At 64.9% G+C, this 19,087-nt stretch overlaps 9 protein-coding genes across 9 annotated transcripts in view; 4 read left to right on the top strand and 5 right to left on the bottom strand.

Moving 5' to 3' along the window:
• Window positions 1-358: 358 nt before the first annotated feature.
• PFL1_04106 (uncharacterized protein) lies at window positions 359-1,613 on the top strand (the record flags this gene model as incomplete). The annotated part of the gene is made up of 4 exons (XM_007881630.1): window positions 359-430; window positions 531-628; window positions 974-1,050; window positions 1,363-1,613. The coding sequence occupies 4 exons, from the start codon at window positions 359-361 to the stop codon at window positions 1,611-1,613; spliced, it is 498 nt and encodes a 165-aa protein (XP_007879821.1).
• Window positions 1,614-1,994: 381 nt separating this feature from the next.
• Window positions 1,995-2,631, bottom strand: PFL1_04107 (uncharacterized protein; the record flags this gene model as incomplete). Its single annotated transcript, XM_007881631.1, has 2 exons — window positions 1,995-2,209; window positions 2,313-2,631. The coding sequence occupies 2 exons, from the start codon at window positions 2,629-2,631 to the stop codon at window positions 1,995-1,997; spliced, it is 534 nt and encodes a 177-aa protein (XP_007879822.1).
• Window positions 2,632-3,234: 603 nt separating this feature from the next.
• Window positions 3,235-3,786, top strand: PFL1_04108 (uncharacterized protein; the record flags this gene model as incomplete). The annotated part of the gene is made up of 1 exon (XM_007881632.1): window positions 3,235-3,786. The coding sequence occupies one exon, from the start codon at window positions 3,235-3,237 to the stop codon at window positions 3,784-3,786; it is 552 nt and encodes a 183-aa protein (XP_007879823.1).
• A 178-nt stretch (window positions 3,787-3,964) lies between these two features.
• PFL1_04109 (uncharacterized protein) lies at window positions 3,965-6,356 on the bottom strand (the record flags this gene model as incomplete). Its single annotated transcript, XM_007881633.1, has 2 exons — window positions 3,965-4,799; window positions 4,912-6,356. The coding sequence occupies 2 exons, from the start codon at window positions 6,354-6,356 to the stop codon at window positions 3,965-3,967; spliced, it is 2,280 nt and encodes a 759-aa protein (XP_007879824.1).
• Window positions 6,357-7,416: 1,060 nt separating this feature from the next.
• Window positions 7,417-8,851, top strand: PFL1_04110 (uncharacterized protein; the record flags this gene model as incomplete). The annotated part of the gene is made up of 3 exons (XM_007881634.1): window positions 7,417-8,196; window positions 8,334-8,718; window positions 8,814-8,851. The coding sequence occupies 3 exons, from the start codon at window positions 7,417-7,419 to the stop codon at window positions 8,849-8,851; spliced, it is 1,203 nt and encodes a 400-aa protein (XP_007879825.1).
• Window positions 8,852-8,994: 143 nt separating this feature from the next.
• PFL1_04111 (uncharacterized protein) lies at window positions 8,995-11,548 on the bottom strand (the record flags this gene model as incomplete). Its single annotated transcript, XM_007881635.1, has 7 exons — window positions 8,995-9,177; window positions 9,294-9,778; window positions 9,874-10,197; window positions 10,301-10,603; window positions 10,701-10,830; window positions 10,928-11,317; window positions 11,426-11,548. The coding sequence occupies 7 exons, from the start codon at window positions 11,546-11,548 to the stop codon at window positions 8,995-8,997; spliced, it is 1,938 nt and encodes a 645-aa protein (XP_007879826.1).
• Window positions 11,549-12,086: 538 nt separating this feature from the next.
• On the top strand, window positions 12,087-14,420 carry PFL1_04112 (uncharacterized protein; the record flags this gene model as incomplete). The annotated part of the gene is made up of 1 exon (XM_007881636.1): window positions 12,087-14,420. The coding sequence occupies one exon, from the start codon at window positions 12,087-12,089 to the stop codon at window positions 14,418-14,420; it is 2,334 nt and encodes a 777-aa protein (XP_007879827.1).
• Window positions 14,421-14,478: 58 nt separating this feature from the next.
• Window positions 14,479-17,490, bottom strand: PFL1_04113 (uncharacterized protein; the record flags this gene model as incomplete). Its single annotated transcript, XM_007881637.1, has 6 exons — window positions 14,479-14,616; window positions 14,735-14,864; window positions 14,979-15,131; window positions 15,242-15,324; window positions 15,443-15,459; window positions 15,600-17,490. The coding sequence occupies 6 exons, from the start codon at window positions 17,488-17,490 to the stop codon at window positions 14,479-14,481; spliced, it is 2,412 nt and encodes an 803-aa protein (XP_007879828.1).
• A 257-nt stretch (window positions 17,491-17,747) lies between these two features.
• The window catches only part of PFL1_04114 (uncharacterized protein), a gene marked incomplete at both ends in the record, with an annotated part of 2,459 nt that continues 1,119 nt past the window's right edge, over window positions 17,748-19,087 (bottom strand). Inside the window, 2 exons of the mRNA XM_007881638.1 lie at window positions 17,748-17,980; window positions 18,112-19,087. The exon at window positions 18,112-19,087 is cut by the window's right edge and continues 1,119 nt beyond it. Coding sequence (XP_007879829.1) covers window positions 17,748-17,980; window positions 18,112-19,087 — 1,209 coding nt within the window. The remainder of the gene's footprint in view (window positions 17,981-18,111) is intronic.

A 19,087-nucleotide genomic window follows, 5' to 3' on the forward strand; every position in this document is an offset into this window, starting at 1 on the left:
CGTGGTTTTCACCGCGAGCCTGCCTGCCGCCGCTCCGAGGCCAGGCCAAGCCAAGGCAGGCGAGCAGCGGCACCGCCTCAGCCCCTGGGCCCGCCCCGATCCAGGGTCGCAGGCCGGCCGCTGCACGCCATCGCGCTCTCGATTTTGATTTCGCATCTGATGTCTCGTGCGAGTCAGATTGACCCCCTCCCCCCCTGTGCTGCGGATCCGCTCGACTGGCGATTTTTTTTGGTGGGAGCGAAGAAAATGGCCGCCAGGCTTAGCTTCCTCCTTCTTCCCGGCCCTACCGTCTCTGACCGCCTCCTTCTGCCCGCCTCTGTACCAACCCCTCACCACACGTCCGCACCGCCTGGCCAACATGTCGAACCCGAACCTGGCCGAGGTCATGAACAATGGCGGTCCTGCCACCGTCAGCGACAAGATTACCCTGGTGAGCATGGCTGTGCCCTCAGTGGTAAACGGCGCGACCAAAGAGCGAGGGGACGAGCCCTGCTGACGCTCGAACATCAACCTGCGCCTTCGCCCTGCAGCTTCCCGGATACGAGCCTGACCTGTCGGCCGCCACCTTCTGCCTCAAGGAGGAGGACCACACACTGGGCAACTCGCTCAGGTACATGCTGATGAAGGAGTGAGTCGATCCGCGATCCGATGCGTGCCGTGGAGACGACGACGACGACGACCGACGACGACGACGACGACGACGACGACGACACCACCATCTGCGACAAAGGCGGACGCCCGAAGATTATACTTCAACCCATTGACTCTACGCGAAAAGCTTCGTAAGAACGCCCAGTAGCCATGCGGGTTCAATAATACAGGAATTCTTCGTTGCTGAGGGCACGCCTTCCGCAGGCAGGGAGGATGGCGGAGAGGACGGGGAACGAAGTCGGACGATGCCATGTCGACGACGAGCTATGTCGCTGACGACGGACCTCACCTTTTTCCACGCCCCGCCTCTTTCGTGACACAGCGCCCGCGTCGAGTTCTGCGGATACAGCGTCCCGCACCCGTCCGAGGCCAAGATCCACCTCCGCGTCCAGATGTACGGTGAGTGTCCCGCGGCGTATCGCCCCGACGATGGCAGCGACGGCCGGCGACCGGCGACCGACGACCTGGGTACGGCAGAGATGCGAAAATGGGATCGGAAACCCACCCCTCACCTGCAAGTGCGGGGGTGGCGTGACGTCAACCTCTATTATATATTGTACCAATTGTTCCTACTGAGCCTACCCTGCGTCGACATCGCTGCCGCCGTCGTCGTCGTCGCGAGAGAGAAAGAGGGATCGAGGTGGCGATACTCCGCCATGGACCCGTCGCTGACCCTGCGCCTGCATCCCTCTGCCCTGTACTCACTCTTAGACAACGCATCGGCCATGGACGCCGTCAGGGACGCGCTCGACAACCTCGACCGGCTCTTTGAGACGATCGGCCAGGCGTACGAGGCCAACCTCGAGGCGGGCAATTACGAGCGCTTCACCGAGCCGCAGCTGGACCACGCCGCGCTGGAAAAGATGGCCAAGGTGGGCAAGGAGCGCCGCGCAAAGGAAGAGGCCGAAAAGGCGGCGGCACGGCGGGCCGCTGCTGCCGACGCCGCCGGCCGGCCCATGTAGAGTGGCGCCGTCGCCGTCGTCGTCGTCGCTGCCGTCGTCTTTATCGAGGTGCTGCTCGGGTTGGCTCGTCGTCGCCTCTGGCACGCTCCGCTGGCCTCGACGGGGTCTCGCACCTGGTCAGCCCGCGTGCATCCGCCCTGGCCCTGCCGCCACCTACTTGTACTTTCTCTTCTCTCCCTCTCCCTCTCCTCTCTCTCTCTCTGCCTCGTTTGGCCGCCCAGCATTTGTATTTGTACGCCGCTTCCTTCATTGCATGCATGTCCCTCGTCGTCGTCGCATTCCGAGTGTGGTTGAGGGCGCGGCGCTGCCCTGTGGTGGGCATGCTACGCGTGCGTCGGTGAGAGAGTCATTGCAGATGAGCCACGCGCTCTTGCCGACGTGCTAGGAGCCCGTTTCGAACTCGATTCCCTTCATGGCCTCTCCGACCTTTGGCTGTGCGCGCGCCTTGAACTCTCCCTCGCCGCCTCCGCCCATTTCGGCATCCTCTGCCTCGCCGTAGGTTGCCATGTCGGCCTGGTCTGCGGTCGAGATGCCGGGCTGGGTGGTCGAGGTGACGTCGATCTGGAAGTCGTCTACCCCGACTGCGTTTTCGAGTCCTTTTAACGGCGGGGGAGGAAGGGTTGGCAGGGGGGAGAGAAGAATGAGGGACATGAGCCGAGGCGCTCAAAAACGTCGGGTTGCGATGGAGCGAGGACGCACCCTGCTGCCTGAGCCTGTTATCCTCCATCCTCCTCTGAGGGCTCTTGAGCTCGTCGTCGCTCATATGCGCCACCTGCTCGGCCGTGACGGTGCCTTGGACGAGGCTGGCGGCGAGCTGCGGGTTGTCCCTCTTGAGCGTGAGGCCGAGGTTGCGCACCTCTGCGCGGTACTCGTTTGAGGTATCTCCATGCTTGGCGTGGATGGCGGCTTCGAGGTCCGAGCCCAACGATGAGAGGTCTTGGGAGGAGGAGGAGGAGGGCGAGGCAGAGGAGAGGCTCTCTGTGAGAAAGTGGGCTGAGCGCGTGCGGATCTCGCTCATGGTGCCTGGTGGAATGCAGAGGGGTGGGGTGAGTAGGTGAGGGTAATGATTGGGGCCGGGCTGGGAATGGGCGGATGGCTGGGGCGAGGCAGGCGAGAAGGCAGGCTGACGATGGTGAGGGAGGGAGGGATCGTGATGGATGGAGGACAGATGACAAGCCAAGCCCACCTGCCTGCCTGCCTGCCTGTTGCCGGGATCGACTCGACTCGAGACTCTCTCGACTGGTTGCCCTGCCCTGCCAAGTGGAGGTTGACTGCACCACGCACCAAAAGACGCGGGGGCGGTCCAGGCAGCCTTGGGCCTGGCTTGTGCTTCTTCCAGCCACGCACGGCTGCAAGCACCACCACCACCACCACCTCATCACCCGTCCCTCAACCCCCATGACCCCTGCTCGCCATACATCATGACCGCGAGCTGGCTCGTTCGGGGGTGGAGCTAGGGCTCTTGGACGCCGGCCTGGAAGAATGGTACTATCTGCACTTGAAGGTGAGTCGCACGGGGTCGATGCATGGCGGACACCAGCCGGACGGCGCTGACAGCCGGTCCGTTGTGTTTTGACAGTCTGTTTTCAACATCTTCAAGGCTTATTCCGAAGATGGAACCATGGCGGCGCTCGAGGACATGTTTGACTGTCGCAGAGACGCCACTGCTGAGAGCGCCTCGGACCAGCACAACGACAACAAGCGCAAGGCCGGCAAGCCAGCGAGGTCCTCCAACAAGGGGCAGAAGGCGCCACGCACGGATCCTCCCATCGTCGCGCGAGGTCTGACGGAAAACCTCGACAGCGGTGGCACTGGTGCGAGCGCAGACAAGGCGGCGCTCGACGAAAGCAGCTCCGAGGCCGCCGACAACAGCTGCACTCGCGACGCCCTGTGCCTCAGCTCGGACCCCAGCGACCTCTTCGATATCAAGGACAACCTCGAGGGTAGCAAGAGCAAGGCGTACGGAGACAGTGGCTCCGACGACAGCGACGACGATGACGAGGCGGGCAGCAGTCTGGCTTCGGACCACGAGGGCGACGGCGAGGACGACGACGAGGGCATCGACAAGGAATGCCCCGACCTTGACGAGGAGTTTGTGAGATTCATGACGTTGTGCCTGATGGCCAGGTCGACGTTGCCGATACCAAGCCTAGCTGCTCCGTATCCGACTTGACGGCCAAGCGACCGTCGAGGCACGGATGCAGAGGGGTCCATGGAAATCGAAGGCTCTCTGCAATCGCAAGGCCATGGTCAATGACCAGGGGCCCTCGACGAGAGGGAGGACGGAGCCGCAGCCGTGGTGTGGCGGTGCGGCGTTGAAGAACGACCCCGCGGCGAAAGGACCCTGCCGCCTAGTAGATCTCCCAGCGCTGGGATCCAATCGAGAGGAGTCGGTTAAACACCTCGTCGCGCCTCCCCATGGCCGTGACCCTCCAGACCTTGCCGAGTTTATCGACAATCTCGAGCCCGTCGGCCACCTCGCTGCCCAGCGCCCAGCCGACGATGAGCTTGCCCTTCCACCCGAGTCCGCCGACCTTGCGCAGCTCGACAATGTCCTCGATGGCGATGCTAAACTTGGCCGTGGGCCGGTTGACGAGCTTCTTGGCGTTTTCCACCGGGTCCGAACTCGCCGCGGCCGCCGCGGCCGCCTTGGCCGGGTTGGGCGTGTCGCCGTCGCGCTCAAACGAGACGCACGGCGTCGTGGCGCTCGTCGAGATGTAGACGTGGCCCTTTTTGCCCTTGTACCTCGCCGCGAAGCTGACGGGCCCGTCCGAGGCCGTCTTGCGCGCCGCCGCCTCGCCGCGCACCACGCCAAGCTTGGTCTTGGCCGTGAGCGAGCCCGCGCTCGCCTTGACCCGGTTGGCGCCCAGCGCCACTTCGGCGCCAGCCTTGGCGGTGCCCTTGAGGATGCTCAGGATCTTGGACGGCTTCTTCTTTGTGTCGGTCGCCGACTTGTCCTCGCCCTCTGGTCGCGACGCGACGGCATCGACGTGCTCCTCGGCCAGCTGCTCCGAGTACTCGGGCGGCAGGTCCGGGTGGTCGGCCATGTCGGAGCCGTGCAGCGCGTCCGGAGGCGGGGCGACAGACGACGGCGGTGGAGGCGGTAGCGGCGACTTGTTGGCCTCGCCGATGCGCAGCAGCGTGACGTTGAGCTGGGCGTTGGTCGGCACGCCGCGCAGCAGCATGCTGTGGTTGGCCATCAGAAAGACACAGGTGCAGTGCAAGGCGGACGAGCAGGGTCAGCATGGGAAAGTAGCGGCCATCCGTCGTCGTGAGCCTGTGCAGCGGAGCAACTCACAATCGCAACTCGAGGTACTTTTTCCAGTCGGGCACGTTCCTGTCGAGCCACTCGATGAGCTTGGCGATGGGCACGCGGTCAAAGATGGGCTGGCCAAACATGGCCACGCCGAACCCGAGCGAGGCGCCGCGGTAGATCATGTTCTCCGTGACAAACATCGATGCGAGCAGCAGGGGCGCCACTGCGCCCGCCAGCCGGAACCGGGGCATCCAGCGGTTGAACGGCGGCGTCGGCGAGAGGGCGTTGCCGAGCCTCTCCCAGTCGTCGGCGACATTGTTGAGGATGTGCATGAACGGGGCCAGGCTGGCAAAGATGGCGTCCTCCATCGGCTTCTTGGTGTGGTCGCCCGCGTCGACGTGGCCCGTCTTCTCGCCCGACGCCTTGGACTGTGCGGCGTGCGAGACGGCGGCGATGCTGGTGGGGTCCGGCACCTTTTCCTGGTCCTTCTTCGACTTGGCCCGCGCCGCCTTGGCCTTTGCCCGTTCGGCATCGTCGCCGTCGGCCTCGGCGTCCGAGTCGTCCGAGTCGAGGTCGTCGATGGCCGACGTGTCAGCGCTCTTGCCTGCCGCAGTGCTGACGGCCACGCTGCCGAGGGCGCCGATGAGGTTGGACGCCTCCTGCTCGACTGCCTCGCCCTCGTAGGTCTCTGCGGCGCCCGTCAGGCTGTGCTTGCTGCCGAGGTGACCGGCCTTGGGGATGCGCGCCTTGCCCGTCTTGGCGTCGATGGCGGCGAGAGGAGCAGGAGGGAAGAGCAGGATGCGAGCGCGCGGCGAGAGGATGAGGACGAGCATCAGGAGGAACATGGCGGGCATCACCATCGACGTGAGCCAGGCCAACGAGTAGTAGGCGCAGAAGCCGGCGGTGCGACGCGGCTCGGTCCAGGAGCGGATGCGCGCGACGTGCTTGAAGGCGGCGACGACGCCGACGACGACCGAGATGTAGAGGCGCTCGAGGGTCGACTTGAGCTTGTCCGGCGAGAACTGCTCGTCGTGGGAAATGTAGCAGTCGAGGCCCGTGGCGTCGGTCCTGTCGACCTTTTTGACGCGGTAGGTCTGCTTGTTGAAGCGACGGACAAGGAGCCAGAGGGACTCGTTCTTGAGGCCATGGAGCACGGGAAGGGGGCGCTTGGGGTCCTGGCTCCACCCGAGGTCCTCGAGCTCCGGCTCCAGGGGACGGTCCGAGTCGCCGACGCCCGGAGCGGGCGCATGGTCCTGGGTGGTGGTGATGGCAGCGACGCGCTCGGGCGTGACGTTGGCCTTTGGGACGGTGTCGAGGTGGGCGGCATGGTCGAGGGCGGCGGCGGGGCCGGCGGCGTGGTCGATGTGGGTGCCCGCCGTGGCTTCGCTCTGGTGTGCTCCCGTGAGCGACTGGGCGGCGGCCTGGTCGGGATCGGGAACGGGTGCCGCCGTGGCCACGGGCGGCAGTGGCTTGTCCGTATCGCTCATGGCCGAGGAGGGGGAGAGAAACGATGAGCTGCGGAAGAGGGTGTGCGAGTCGGTGCAATGGGCAGGAAGGAGGTCAAGCTTGAGGCGCGCCGTAGTCTGCCTGGTGGTATCGTGTCCGGCTGTTGCTGGCGATGACGGGCGTCGGATTGAGACAGGCGACGGGATGGTGGTTGTCGAGAGGCAAGGGAAATTAAAGGAGGCGGCAGCGTTGGTCGAGGTCGGTCCGGGCCGGATGATAACAACGTCGAGGCTCGGAGTAGTCTCCGACGAATCGGTCGAGACATGAGAAGAGAGGCTAGGAGATGAGCAGCCAGTCGTCAGAGGCGTCGTCTCGGCTGGCGGCAGCTTGGCTCACTCATCCCATGATTCAGGCGCTCGAGATCTATCTTCTTGCCTGCCTGCCTGCCTGCCTGTCAGCCCGCTGCCGAACAACATGCATATGCCCAGCCAGGCCGCGCCACGACGATGCATATGCATATGATGCTGGCAGGCAGCCATCAATCCAGCCAGCACCGCTCGGCGTTCAAGCCATGCCAAGCTCGTCGGCGGATGGCGAGCACGAGGGGACAAAAAGGCCACGCCGATCCTGCCTCTGGCACACGCACAGCGGTTTGCCAGGCACGCTGTACGGGGGTGGACCCTAGGCTGCCTTTTTCCCCATCCGTCAAGCTGCGCAATGATGTCGACGGCGTCCTCGCGGCCCGATTCAGAAGCCAATCGGGAAGCTACTCTAATCGGTCATCGGGGGAGAGGCTGGAAGACATGCGTGGCACGGGCCAGGCCAGGCCAGGCCAGGTCAGGCCCGTCAAGTCACGCCCGTCTGGACGTTACCCCGCGTTGTGGGTCAGCTGAAAGAGGCCTACCTGCGTACGTCGGCTTCGGCTCAGACGGATGCGCTGCATGCCGGTCCAACGCTACAACCAGCGGCGACGATGAGCCTCGGCTGCCTCCGCTTGCTTGCCTGCCATCCGACCACCATCTGCTGTAGCCCCCCCCGTCCTCGTCAAACCGACACCTCAACCACCCGCATCCGCGCCACCCGCTCCTCTCGTCGCCCGCCATGTCCAAGGTGCTCCCCATCCTCGGACTCCCCGTCCTCCTCGCCGCCGTCGGCTACCAGTTCCTCACGGGCCCCGGCCACTTCGTCCACGACACGCTCGGCGTCGGCCGCGTCGTCGAGTCGGTCAACAACCAGCGATGCCACCAGATCCCGGAGCTCCAGGCGTGCGAAGACATGTGGCTCCACCAGGAGACCGGCCTTCTTTACATGACCTGCGGCGAGCCCCTCAAGCGCCAAAAGTGGCTTCCCGCCGTCGGTCACCTCGACCACCTCAACAAACCCGACGACGAGTACCTCGCCATCCTCGACACCCGCGCCTCCGGACCCGTCGCCTCGCGCATCACCAGGGTCAAGCCCCGCGGCTTCAAGGGCACCTTTAACCTCCACGGATTCGACATCTGGGAGACGCCCTCGGCCTCGTCCGAGGTCAAGAGCACCTTCAACATCTTCCTCGTCAACCACCGCGCCCCCTTCGACCCCGACACGGGAGAGCCCCAGCAGGCCGACTTTGTCGGCGCAAACTCGACCGTCGAGCTCTTTGAGTCGGCCGCCGGCGAGGGCTCCATGCGCCACGTGCGCACCTACGCCCACAAGCAGATCCGCACGCCCAACCGCCCCGCCGCCGCCGGTCCTGACTCGTTCGTCTACAGCAACGATCACACCCGCAAGACGGGCCTTTCGCGCGAGTTTGACCTCCTCATCCCGAGCGACATCTCCTACTGCGACCCAACCGAGTGCCACAAGCTCGAGCGCATCGCCATGCCCAACGGAGTCGTGCGCGTGAGTTGTCCGAGATCGCTGCGGTCCTGCCGGGCGAGGCCGGAGCGAGCATACACCTGACGCAGGCCCCCCTCGCTCTTGTCGCGTCTCTTCGACGCCCCTCCATCGCCCCTCCTGCCCCCTCCTTCCCCTCGCAGAGCCGCACCAAGCCCAACCAGTTCTTTGTCGCCTCGTCGTCCGACCCCTACGTCCGCCTGTACGAGCTGCAGGCCGACAAGACGACGGTGCTCCTCGACAAGATCTACACCGGCTACCCCGCCGACAACCTCTCGACCGACGCAGAGGGCAACGTCTACGTCGCCGTCTTCCCAAAGGCGCTCCCCATCCTCGGCAAGTACTTCAAGGACCCGCTCAACTCGGTCATCCCCTCGGCCATCCTCAAGATCAGCCCCAACACCGACCAGGACCGCTTCTACGGCAAAAAGTTCAAGGTCACCAAGCTGTTCGAGGACTCGGGCGAGATCTTCACCGGCGCCACCGTCGGCGTCGTCGACAGCCAGAACAAGAAGCTCTTCATTGGAGGTGAGTGCCGATCGGCGGTCGGTTTTTGGCCGAGGGCACGGGGGCCATCAATCGCTGACCGTGTCACCGTTCGCCGGGTCCGTTCCCCGCCGCAGGTGTCCTGTCGCCCTACATTGTCGAGTGCCAGCTGTGAGCGCCGTTCGCCAGCTCTGCGCGCAACCCCTCGAGAGCGGAAAGGGGAGCGCCGCTCCCGTGTCGATACTCTTGTTCTCCCTTCGTGCCCGAATCGCAACCAAGCGTCTTGCTGCGAACCAGGCTTCTGCCCAAGGAGGAAAGCTAGGCCGCACCGGCGCCACCGCCGCCCCAGTCCCAGAGCCACTCGTCGAGGTCGAAGCGCACCTTCCTCGCCAGCGTCGCCACCACCGTGTACCCGACGTTTGTGCGGAAGTTCACGCTGCCGCCCAGCCGGTCTGGCGCCGAGGTGCGGACGAGCATGCGTCGGCTGACGAGGTTGTTGATCTGCGCGGGGCAGGAGGGTGGCGAGGACGTAAAGGGGGCCGATCTGGTCAGCTGGTGGCTCACTCGCAGCGAGAGAGGGAGAGGGCGAGGGAGGGATTCGGCTGGCATGCACGTACCTGCGTGTAAACGCCGACGCTCCTCGCGCGCTCCTCCCACATGGCGCCGACATCGCCCTCGACTTCGAGGCCATTGGCATCGACCTCGCCGGGCACGACCGAGAGCGCGAGCTGGTTGTTGAGCTCGGGACCGCACTCGGTGATGAGGGCCTGGAAGATGCTGAGGAGCCGGTCGACGGGAAACGACTTGGGACCGAGCAGTTCCTGCCGGTTCAGGTTCTCGGTCGCCCCTTCCTCCATCGCGCCATTCTTGGCTCCGCGCGCGCGACGGACGATCCTCCTGCCTCGACCCGGCCCGAACTTGCGCCCGCCCGTGCCACCCTTTGACGCGGCCGAGGACTGGCCGATGAGCGAGCTGTCTCGCAAAAAGTAGCGCACGTCGAGGCGCGACGGGTTGTACGAGGCGAGGAAGGACGAGAGGAGCAGGAACGTCGGGATCAGCGGCAGCGAGGCGAGCGTCGACGTGTTGGCCAGCTGCGTCGACACTGCCGGGCACGGTCCAGGGGCGAGTGGCAGGACAGGACGACAGAGGTCAGCAGGAGTGGTCCACGCAGGAGCGAGGGGTGACGTTCCGACTCACGGCGTCTCTTCTTGGTCCTCTCGGCATCGCGTTCGCGCCACTCTTCCTGATCAATCTTGGTCTCCTCATCGACCATGAGCAGGTCTTCATCGACGGCCTCGATCTGCGGATTGTTGCCGGCCTCCTCGCCTGCCGGTGCTTCCACCTGGAGCCTAGCCCTTTCGGCACTGGCCGTGAGACGATCCTCGCAAGCCTTGATGCTCTGATGCCGCGCTTCTTCCGTCCACTCCTTCGGGCCGACCTCGCTGGTCTGGAGACGGACGAGGACGTCTCTGAAGAGGTGTGATGATGCCAGCAGGAGCAGCTGGGTGTCTCCGGTCGTAGCTGTCATAGACCCGCCGTGCAGCCCACAGAAAGACGAAGGTGGCGTCAGCACAGTGATCCAGTTGAAGCGCACGGGCACCGCGTACCTGAGCGGTGCACCCACCTTCGCCAGCTTGCACGGGCACGACGAACGCGTGCCAGACGGCTGCACTCATGACCCGCATCTGGGCCACATCGCGTACGTGCGAGCTGATCGAGTCGTAGAAGAGACCGAGGTAGCTGCTGTACAGCCTGCGCAGCGAGTCCCTGTCGACCATCTCCATTGTGTCCCTGCGCTTGAGGATGCGGAAGACGTGCGGCTGGACGAGCCCGACTGCTGTGTTTGCGCGCATCCGCGTCTCGAGGACCGAACGGTGGTAGGCGGCGTAGAGCGGGTCGAAGTCGCGCAAGAGGATCGAGATGACTTCTGCGGGTGCGTGGCAAGAGGCTTTAGCAGGCGGCTCTAGCAAGCGGCGTTCCTCGAAAGCCATTCCGGAACGATCCTGTGCGCAGCCGAAGCTCACCTTCCTTTGTGTGACGGGGGAACCGGATGACGACGGGGCCGTGGACGGTGGTAAGGCCGCTCGGTGTGCGGTAGTTTGACCATGGCAAGCTCGAGACAAAGACCGTGGTGATGCGACCCTGCGAAGCAGTCTGCGATAGCGAACGAGGGAGTCGGCGCCCTGAGCTCCAACAGAACGTCTACGCCAGACAGATCCATCGGTCTCTCTGCCGCCTTTGGTGGACTCACCAGTTCGCCGAGCCTGCAGAAGGTGGTCCAGACCGTCTCTGGCCACACGTCTCGGATCCTCTCCGCGTTCTCGATGAGCACAGCAACCTTGACGCTTGGGTTGGCGGAGAGGAGCGCAGAAACCCTCCAGAGAAACCAATCGAGCGAGCCATCGGCGCGCCTCGAGGTCGACGCCGGGGCAGTGGAGCCAAGCGACGCCTCTAGCGGCTCAAGCAGGTCTCGGAACAGGGCCGGAGCTGCACTCGAGGTCAGCGGCGAGACCACCGTTGGATGGAGGCCCGACAGCGGCTGGTCCGCCAGCGTCCGTAGCACCATCTTGGCGTAGGAGGCGGTCCGAGCCGGGCTGCATGGATCTTGAAGCAGGATCGAGCCGGGCATCGGTTGGTGAGCCTGGCAGATCCGAGCGCGAGCATATGTAGAGACAGGGTCAGCGATCTGTCCAGACCGCAACGGTCGGTTCCCAGCCAGGAGCGAAGCAACAACCGCTCCGAGACTCACGGTGCCTAGCAGGTTGAGGAGCATGCGGAGCTGGGTCGTCCTGCCCGGGCATGCCAACGAGATCTGCTCGAAGGTCTGGTCAGCATCGCCAGCCACGGCTGCTGCAGCATCGAGATCGGCCATGTCGTCGTCTGTGCCGATGTAGGACGCCCGAGATCCTGCCAGGTATGAGAAAAGGGTGAAGCTGAGGGCGGGGGAGGGTGTTGCGGTTGGCGAAGAAGGCGCCAGCGTGGAAAGGCACTTGGGGGAAGTGTTGCTCTCTCGAGCGCGGTGGGGCCAAGTCACGCTGGCCGCAGGCAGGCAGGGTTGCCCTGCACGGTTTGGCCGCTGCCCACCACCGACCCGACATACGTGCGTCGCTGCGGGCGAGAGGACGGCCGAGTGCCGAGCCAAGGCGTTTCGAGGGCGGGGCGAGGAAAAAGGTGGAGGTTGGACACGAAAACGGCGTCCTTCGATCCGATCCCGCTAGGTGCCTGCTTGGCTTGCTGAACGCGGCCTGCTTGCCTGCCCACCTGCCTTGCTGCACCACCACCACCACCTTTTCTGTGCTTGGCAGACCTCAGCCTCTTTTCCGACAATGCACCGGCTCATCCGACCAGCAGCGTGCTCGCTGGACGGACTGAGCAGCGCTGCTGGTGCAGTCGGAACTGCCGCTCGCCGTATGGCCGGGGCACCCTCCTCGAGCACTCGCACCATCAGCAGCAGCAGCGGCGGTAGAGGCCTCACCACGCTGGCACCATCGGCTGTTCCGACCGGATCAAGCGGCTTGAGTATACAGCAGGTTCGATGGACACATCAACAGCCGCAGCAGCATCAGCAGGGGCACCACCGCGACGCAGCCTCGTCTCCGTTGGTTGAGCTGCGTCGCCTCCGCCAGCTCGTCCGCGAGGCCGATGCGACAAACTCGAAGCTCGACAAGGAGCGCATCCTGTCCGACTTCTCCGACCTGCAGCCCCTGCTCGCCTTCCTTTACGATGCCCACTCGCGGCTGCATATCACCTCTGGCAGCCTGAAGCGTCACCTCGACCGGCGGAAGGCCGACGCCGATTGGCAGCACAACGTGGCTCCACGCCTCACCACCTCCTCCAACAAGGCACAGGCACGCACCAAGCGTACCGCCATGATGGACTCGCTCGAGCAGCGCGTCGACCCGCCAGAAACCCTGCTCGAGCTCTTCCAGATGCTCAGGCAGAGGCGAGTGACGGGCGGCATGGCGCTCGCCACCGTCGCCGTCTTCCTCCAGCGCCACGGCATCCTGGCCGAGCACGACGACGCACTCTCCGACAGCAGCTCGGGCGACGCCGAGCTCGACAACCGCGAGAGCATCAGAAAGGTGCTCATGAAGCCCACGGTGCTCGAGATCTTTATGCGATGCATCGATCGCAATCTCCAGGCGGGCTTCGGCGAAAAGATGCTCGTCCAGGCCTTCAACGGGCGGCACCGCCAGCAGCAAAATGACGACGGCAATGACGCCGCAGAAAACGGGACAGCGGCAGACAAGGAGAGCGGAAAGGGGAAGCAGAGACTGGTCGACGAAGGCGATGCTGGCAATGGCTCGGTGCCGGGCATGAAGACTTCCACGTTCGAGGTGGCGCTGGGCAAGACGGTCATGCTCGACGAGCTGCCCGAGATCTTCACATCCAAGCAGGGCGAGCCGCAGGGCTGGTTCGCCAGCCGCAAGCTCGATGGCATCCGGTGCATCATCTTTGTGGACTTTGACCCAGACCTGCCATCGTCACCCGACCGGCCGCTAGTGATCCAGTCGATCCAGACCCTCTCCCGCACCGGCCGGGAGTTTACCACGCTCGAACTGATCAAGGCCGACCTCGCAGCGACGCTGCCCTCGAACCCGACGATACGAGCAATGGTGGAGCAGGAGCTCGTCCGGTCGCCGCAGCTATGCCACCAACGAGTACGGCTCGTGCTCGATGGCGAGACGTGCATGCTGACGAGACCGCCGGACGGTGGTGCGGCAGTCGAGACCGACGCGGTGCCGGAAGGCGATCAAGGCGCCTTTGTCGCCGTTGCGAACCCGAACGCTTCGAAGGCGAGGCAGCAGCACCCAGGCCGAGGCGAACGCGAAACGTTCGTCGAAAACTTCCGGGCCATCTCGGGCGCCATCCGGCGCAAGAAAGGCATCGTCCCTCGACCCCGCTACTTTCCATTTGATCTGCTGACAGAGCGCGAGTTTACGCTGTGGCGGGGCAAAGTGGCGCTAGTCGACGGCGCTGCTGCTGCGTCGTCTCCTCCGTCGTCGCCTGACACAGAGCCGGCCTACGTGGCGCACCGCCCCTTTTCGTCGCGCGTTTCGACGCTGCAGTCCGTGGTGCGGTGGTGCCACGAAGCCAAGCCGGGCCAGAGCCGGACGCTGCGGCAGCTCGAGCAGCATCTCGTGCGCGGCGCGGACGAGGTCGATCCGCTGATCACGACGGCGCTCGAGCAAGGGTGGGAGGGGCTGATGCTGCGCCACTCGTCGTCGATCTATGTCGGCAAGCGGTCGGCGCACCTGCTCAAGCTCAAGCAGTGGCAGGACGCCGAGTACCGCATCGAGGCGGTCAACGTCGCGCCGATGCGCCTCTCGCTCGGCGGAGGCGGCGGGTACCGCGTGTGCGACGGCGTGGCGAGCGTCACGATCCGGCACAACGGCATCGAGGTGCGCGTCGGCAGCGGCTTTACGACCAAGCAGCGCGTCGAGTGGGCCAAGCACCCCGAGCGGATCAGGGGCAAGTGGTGCACCGTCGAGTACTTTGCCGAGAGCCAGAGCAACGCCAGGGATGGGAAGGTGGGCGCGGCGGGCGGCGCCGGTGCCGGTGCCGGCGGTGGTGATGGCGGTGGCGACGGTGGCGACAATGCCGGCGGCAGCGGCGGCGACAGCGACAGCGACGGTGTCAGAGGCGCTGAGCAGGACAAGGCGAGCGCAGAGCTGGACGGCGGACGAAGTCTGCGCTTCCCGCGCATCAAGCAGGTCTACCTCGAGGGCGGGAGGGACATGTAAAATCGCCGCTGACGTGCGGTGGGGGGTTGGGCAACTGATGGTCGTGCCGCATTCGTCGCTATGTCCCGTCGGCGCGGTCTTGACCAGAGGCAGTGATGACGTCGAGGGCGTAACGGATGGCCTTTTCGTCAAACTTGGGTCGGCCATTGTCCATCCACGCCGAGGGATGCACCTTGACGCAGGCGATGCCTTGTTGCTGCGGATTCGTCGCACGCACGCAGGCAGGGAGGTAGGGGCGGTTCCGGAATCGTCGGTTCCGATTCAGCGATGTCCGTCTGTGGATGGAGAGGGGTGGATCGAGGGACGAGACGTACCTGCAGGGCCTTTGTGTCGATGTGGATCTGACCTTCCTGAAAGTAGACGAGGTGCGAGACGAACTGAGACGGTTTCCACCTCGTTTCCTGGCCGGGTACGTCGATTCGATTGAGCGAGGCGGTAATCGCACTGCGCTCCCCGCCACGTCGACGCATCAGCAGACCCGCAAAAAGGGCGGGGCATGTCAGGCTTGCCGGTGGTCGATGATCGACAGGGGGTTGAAAGGGGGGCCAAGGGACGCACCTGATGAAATCGCAAGCGGATAGGTTGTGCGTTTCGCGGTCGTGGATCGTGTTGAGGAGGAGGATCTTGTACCGCAACGTCGACGAGGTGGCGATGTGCGTCCCGACTCCGCGGAGGATCAGACAGGGTATGAGCGACGTCCATAGCGAGCCGCTGCTCGAAGGATCCCGAGGAGGAGGCCAGGAAAGCGGGTCAGGACCGACGAAGGTCGAGGCACAGTGACTCGGTCGCGGTGGGCGGATGAGGCGAGGGGACAAACGCACCACGAGTAGATCAGGGTCCGGCTTTGATCCAGGCTCGAGAGGAACGTCGGGTTCGGGGCGGGGTAGATTTCGTTTCGGTAGGCCTGCGATGCGCCGCCGAGCCGGGCGGACAGCGAGAGGAGGGCAAGGAGCGATCGGCTTCTCTGTCAGTGCCGGATCGGATGGGATCGAACCGTGACCGCGTCTGAACGAGGGGCTCACATTGACGTAAAATATCCCTGTTTGGCCACACAAAAAGCACGACAGTGTTCACGAGGACAAGGAAAAGGATGAGGAGGGAAAGAGAAAGAGGCCGGACGTGTCAGTCCGTCGACCCCGGTGTACGAGCGTCTGCGTCGCTCGGTGCTGCTGCACTCACTTTCGATGGGCGCGGAAAGGAGCTGCGCCTCGCCTCCGTCGACGCTGCCGCCATCCTTGCTGAAGACGATGTTGCCCGATCCGCCCAGTCCGTCGTCGTCGTCGTCGTCTTCTTCTTCCGTGCCGTCGCCTCCGCGTCCCGTTGCTCGAGACGCGTCGCGGTAGCCCGCACCCTCGCCGTCGCTGTGGTCGTCGTCGTCGTCCGGATCCAGCCCGTCTCCCGTGTTGCCGACCGTCGTCCGACCCCGGTGTCGATACGCCAGCGAGGCCGGTGTGTGCATGCTCGAGCCGAACTTGGACGTTTCCCGGCTCATTGGCGCGGTCGAAGAGGACGAAGGCGGCAGCACGAGGCTGCCCGACATCGAGTCGTACGACGTCCCCAGCTGGTGGTCCTCTGGACGGTCGGCTTCCTGCCCGACCAGTTCGACCTCGGACTCGAGGTCGGCGGCCGAGACGCTCTCACTGAGGTGGCTCCTCCCTGACGGCGTTGTCGTCGTCGCGATCCGGGCGAGGGCGTCGTGGAGATCCACTGGGCCTCTGCGATCGAACGGCTCAAAGATGGCCGAAGAGGGCGTGCCCGGCTCCAGCGTCGATGCCTTGGTCGCCCCGCCATCTACCGTCCTGCGCGACCTCCTCGACGTCGCAGCGGAGCTGGGAGCCGCCTTGACGGCGGGATGCGAGATCTCGCACTGACCCACGACCACCTCGCCGTCCTCGAGCTGCGCCGCGATGGTGGCAGTGTGGTTGGTGTTGATGACGGGCACGACCTTGCTTCCGCACTGGGCGGCATCGATCTGGGTCGTGGCGCTAAAGAGGAAGATGGCGCTCTGGATGCTGCGAAAGAACTTTTGGGCGGCGGCGAGAAAGAAGTTGCCGATGGACGCGCCGCGGAAGTTGAAGTTGCGATGGGCGCGGCGGAGAACCTCGGACTCGAAGTGGACCAGGAAGCCGCGAATGACTTCCTTGCGGTCCGACTCGATGCCGCGCCAGAGCGGGTGGCGGCCCTCGAGGATGTCGTGCCACTCTTGCTTGATGGCGCGCGACGAGCCGGTGCTGGGGAGGCGGTAGGAGAGGAGGGCATGCAGCGCGGCGTTGGACGGGGGCGGTACGTAGGCTTCGGGATACGGGAAGGGCGTCGGGTGTGGCCGAGAGGGGATAGGGATCAGGCGGTTGAGGCGGGATCGAAGGTCGCCGATCGAAGGTCCACCGAGCACGCGGATGATCTCAGACGACGATCCGCCGTTGTCGGATACGGGCATGACATAGGTTGCCCCGGGCGTCGCCGAGACGAGGTCATTGTAACCGCTGCCACCGCTGATGACGAGGATCTCTCCTGGGCCGGTGTTGTGGCCGGTCTGCGGTAATGGTGGCTGCTGCTGCTGTTGCTGCTGTGCAGGTTGCTGCTGCTGCTGCTGTTGCCTCAGTGGAGTCATGGTATCTCTGCGCAGGTTAAGTGGTATAGCGGTCGCCGTCGCTGTCCCTGTCGCCGACCTGACGGCAGGAGCAGGAGCAGGGGCAGGAGCGGAGGCCTTGGACTGCGCCACGGCGATGGGGTGGTCGGCAGCAACAGCACCGGTGTGCCTCTGCTGCGGATGCGGGAGCGGGTGGTGCGGTATCCGGCCCACGTCGACGGCAGGGTTGAGCGAGGGCGACGTCTCTGCGCTGAGCGGGTCGATGGGCGAGTTAAAGAGGCTGCTGGTGATGGAGCTGGTCGGGTGGATGCGCGGCGTGTGGATGTCCGGGTTGCTCGTCGTCGGCGAGCTGTAGCCGTCGGTGTTATCGCTGCGAAAGTGCTGGGCGTGGGCGTGGTGCGATGCGCTCATCCTGTGCAGTGGCCCAGCTTGGGAAGAGACGACGACTACAGCGGCGGCGGCGGTGGTGGTGGTTGCCATGAGGCACGAGAGTGGGCCGTCAGACCAACACCTCTGTCCATCTTGCTCTTTGCACAGACGCACGGCCACGCGACATCTTCCCGCCGCGCACGGCCCTCGTTGCCTCCCTGCCTCCACCTCGACGGCACCACGACGAGCACACACACACACACACAAAGCATCGACGGGCAGACAGGCAGCGCCGGCGACGACAGCCACCGCCGCCTCACTGGCTCGCATTGCATCCAGCCTCTACCTCGACCTCGGCCCCCACCCCTTCAGGGCTTGGCCTTCTTGAGCTCCTTGTTCTTGGACAGGATGATCTGCTTGTACGCCGACACGTCGCCGTGGAAGCGCGAGACGTTGCCGTCATCGACGACCCACAGCTCGTCGAGACAGTTGTTGATAAACATCTCGTCGTGCGAGATGCAGATGACGCCTCCGTTGAACTTCTTGATCGCCTCGCACAGCGCATCCAGACCGTCGGTGTCCAGGTGGTTGGTCGGCTCGTCTGCGCGCGGGCAGAGGGGCAGAGACGGACGGCACAGGCATGATGGAGTCGAGGGTCAGCACGTCGTCGTTGTCGCCGCCGCCGCCGCTGCTGCTGCTGCTGGTCGTCCATCTCGACCCCGCCAAACTCACCGAGAAGCAGCACGTGCGGCCGCATCATCGACAGGTGGGCAAACGCCACGCGCGACTTTTGGCCTCCGGACAGCGTGGCAATCTTCTGCAGTCCCGTCATGCCCTTGATGCCAAACGCGCCCAGGTGCGAGCGGTACTCCTGCTCCGTCTTGCCAGGGTACTTGGCCGCCAGGAACGTCACCGGGTTGGCGTTGAGGTCGAGCTGGTCGATGTGGTGCTGGCTAAAGAAGCCCACGCGCAGCCGCGGGTTGCGCTTCTGCTCGCCCTGCAGCGGCTGGATGTCGCCCATGAGCATCTTCATCAGCGTCGACTTGCCCGCGCCGTTGCTGCCCACGACGGCGATCCTCGAGCTCTGCGTAATGTCAAAGTCGACGTGCTTGAGCAGCAGCCGGTCGGGCGAGTAGCCAAAGCTGACGTCGCTGATCTGCAGCAGCGGTAGCGGCAGCTTCTCAGTCTCGGGCAGCCGGAAGTGCACCGCCTCCTCGTCCTCGGGCGGGTCAATCTTGGGAAGCTTCTCAATCTGCTTGATCTTGCTCTGCGCCTGCGCAGCCCGGTTGGCATTGACGCGCCACCGGTCGACAAACGCCTGCAGCTGCGCCCGCTGCAGCTCGACGGCCTCGTACTCGCGCTGCTGGTTGCGCCGCCGCTCCTCGCGCGTCTCGTAGAACTGGTCAAAGTTGCCCTTGTAGTAATCGAGGCGCTCAGAGTGCATGTGGATGATGTCGGTGGCGACGCGGTTGAGGAAGGCTCGGTCGTGCGACACGACCAGCAGCGTGCCCTCGTAGTCGTTGACAAAGTAGTCTTCGAGCCAGGCGAGCGCGTTGAGGTCGAGGTGGTTGGACGGCTCGTCGAGCATGAGCAGGTCGGGCTTGCAGAAGAGGGCGCGCGCCAGCGCCAGGCGCATCCTCCAGCCACCGGAGAAGGTCTTGGTGGCGCGCGCCTGGTCGGCGGGGCCGAATCCGAGGCCGTTGAGCAG

This window comes from Pseudozyma flocculosa (genome assembly GCF_000417875.1).
Source record: "Pseudozyma flocculosa PF-1 unplaced genomic scaffold scaffold00013, whole genome shotgun sequence".
Classification (NCBI taxonomy): domain Eukaryota; kingdom Fungi; phylum Basidiomycota; class Ustilaginomycetes; order Ustilaginales; family Ustilaginaceae; genus Pseudozyma; species Pseudozyma flocculosa.